Here is a 1,922-nt window from a genome sequence, read left to right as displayed (position 1 = left end):
TATATATATATATATGTGTATGTAAGTAAAAATAAGAAAATAAATGTCTTTTATATAGAAAATTAATATTATTAATAATTTTTTTAATAATATTAAATAATATAATTTATTACAAAATTTATTTGATTATTTATGTAAAAAAATTGTATGTAAAAATGCACATGTATTATTAAAATATTTTTATATTGTCTTTTAAATTTACAATAGTTTTTAGAATACAAGAATTGCATGAGATTTATTTAATTAGCTTAATTTATCATTTATTGTATGTTTTAGTTTCTTTGCTATATATACATCTCATAGCTTTTGCACACATTTTTTTTGTAATGAAAAATATTGATACAAATATAAAATTAATACATAAAAATAAATTGCATTTATTTATATTTGTAAAGCACATTTTTCAAGCCTTGAAGCTTTGAGATGGCATCAATTGCACATTTCCAGGTATTTTTCGACTTGATGCGTGAAATAAGATCGCGCAAGATTGAAGATAAATCAGCAAGCAACGGTCGTGGAAAGGACCGTGCCACAAGGAAGAAAAAGAAGTGCAAAATTCTATAGGTTTGCTGCTTTTTTCGCTGTTTTTAATCTTTTATAAATGAAAAACTGGACAATGATTTAGAAATTTTATTATTGCAGTATTCTTTTCACTTTTTTCTGAAATTTAAATAAATATATATGTGCAATTATCATCAGGTAACAATTATATCAGAAGTATCAACTTTCTGCAAGAGTGTCTCTCACAGGCACGTACAAAAAAAAATTTCTTACATACAAATCGCTTTTTATGTTGTTTCTAGCTTATGCTTGAAATATTGCATATGCATGTACAAATTCAAGTCAGTATCACATTTTATTAAATTATAAAGGCACAAACTGATTTTTTCTGTTAATTTATTAAAAATTTATTAAAATAAAAAGAATGGGAATGAATACATTTTCATGTATAGCTTATTACGCATGATTATTTTAGTAATGTAAATATTACAATATTATATCTAATAAATATTATCATATATATTGCTCATACATTATATATGTAATATATAATACTACATTTTATATTACATTAATAGAACTTAAATAAGAAATATAAATAGAAAATAAATTCTATTTCTGTTTTAGTATTGATAATATATAGCAAAGTTATTATAATTTCGATTTCTGATATTAAATTTATAGAAATATGAAATGAAAATTGATTGTTTTTTTGTGTTCCATTACAGGTATTTTTTGATTTAATGCGTGCAATAGCTGCACGTAAAGCGCAAGAAAATCAAGGAGATGGAAGTGAACGTAAGAAGAAAAGAAATTGCTGTATTTTACTCTAACAAATGTAAAACAAGCTCTTATAATGGAACGTTCGACTTCTAATTGAAAAAACCTGAGTAAGAGAAATGTATTTGTATACATACATACATATATACAAATATATATACAAATGCATCATATATACATACACATACAGAAAAAAGTTTTCTGACACTTTACAGTGAATTGACACTAAAAATAAAACAATTGCATTAAGAACACGTAATTTACATATTATTTAATAATTATTATAGTAATAATTGTAAACTTATACTCTTTTCCATCAAATTATTAATTGTTTAATTTGTAATGCACTGGTGCATATAATTATAATTCATACATACAACTGTTAATTTATGTCATATTTTTGTAATCATTAAGAAAGAGTAAAAGTTTTAAATAGTGCACAAAGTTATATTATACATTAATACATTATTTTTTAATTTTTCATTATCATTGGAGTGCTGAAATATATATAGTTATTCAATTAATATAAAAAAGAAAAAGAAAAGAAAAATGTGAAGAAAATACCCATAAGAAAAAAAAATTATATGTATGTATACATACATGTGCATGTAATATATATGCATGTATATACACATATTATA

The 1,922-nt window shown here is 22.2% G+C and overlaps 1 protein-coding gene across 1 annotated transcript in view; it reads left to right on the top strand.

Annotated features, from left to right (window-relative positions):
* The window catches only part of LOC102677859 (ras-related protein Ral-a), a 3,650-nt gene extending 2,117 nt beyond the window's left edge, over nucleotides 1–1,533 (top strand). Inside the window, exons 5-7 of the mRNA XM_031513400.1 lie at nucleotides 333–342; nucleotides 446–564; nucleotides 1,230–1,533. Coding sequence (XP_031369260.1) covers nucleotides 333–342; nucleotides 446–564 — 129 coding nt within the window. The 3' untranslated portion in view covers nucleotides 1,230–1,533. The remainder of the gene's footprint in view (nucleotides 1–332; nucleotides 343–445; nucleotides 565–1,229) is intronic.
* Nucleotides 1,534–1,922: the final 389 nt, after the last annotated feature.

Source organism: Apis dorsata, unplaced genomic scaffold (genome assembly GCF_000469605.1).
Source record: "Apis dorsata unplaced genomic scaffold, Apis dorsata 1.3 scaffold_631, whole genome shotgun sequence".
Lineage (NCBI taxonomy): Eukaryota > Metazoa > Arthropoda > Insecta > Hymenoptera > Apidae > Apis > Apis dorsata.
The sequence above is the reverse complement of the archived record's forward strand: the minus strand, read 5'-3'. Positions and strand labels throughout refer to the sequence as shown.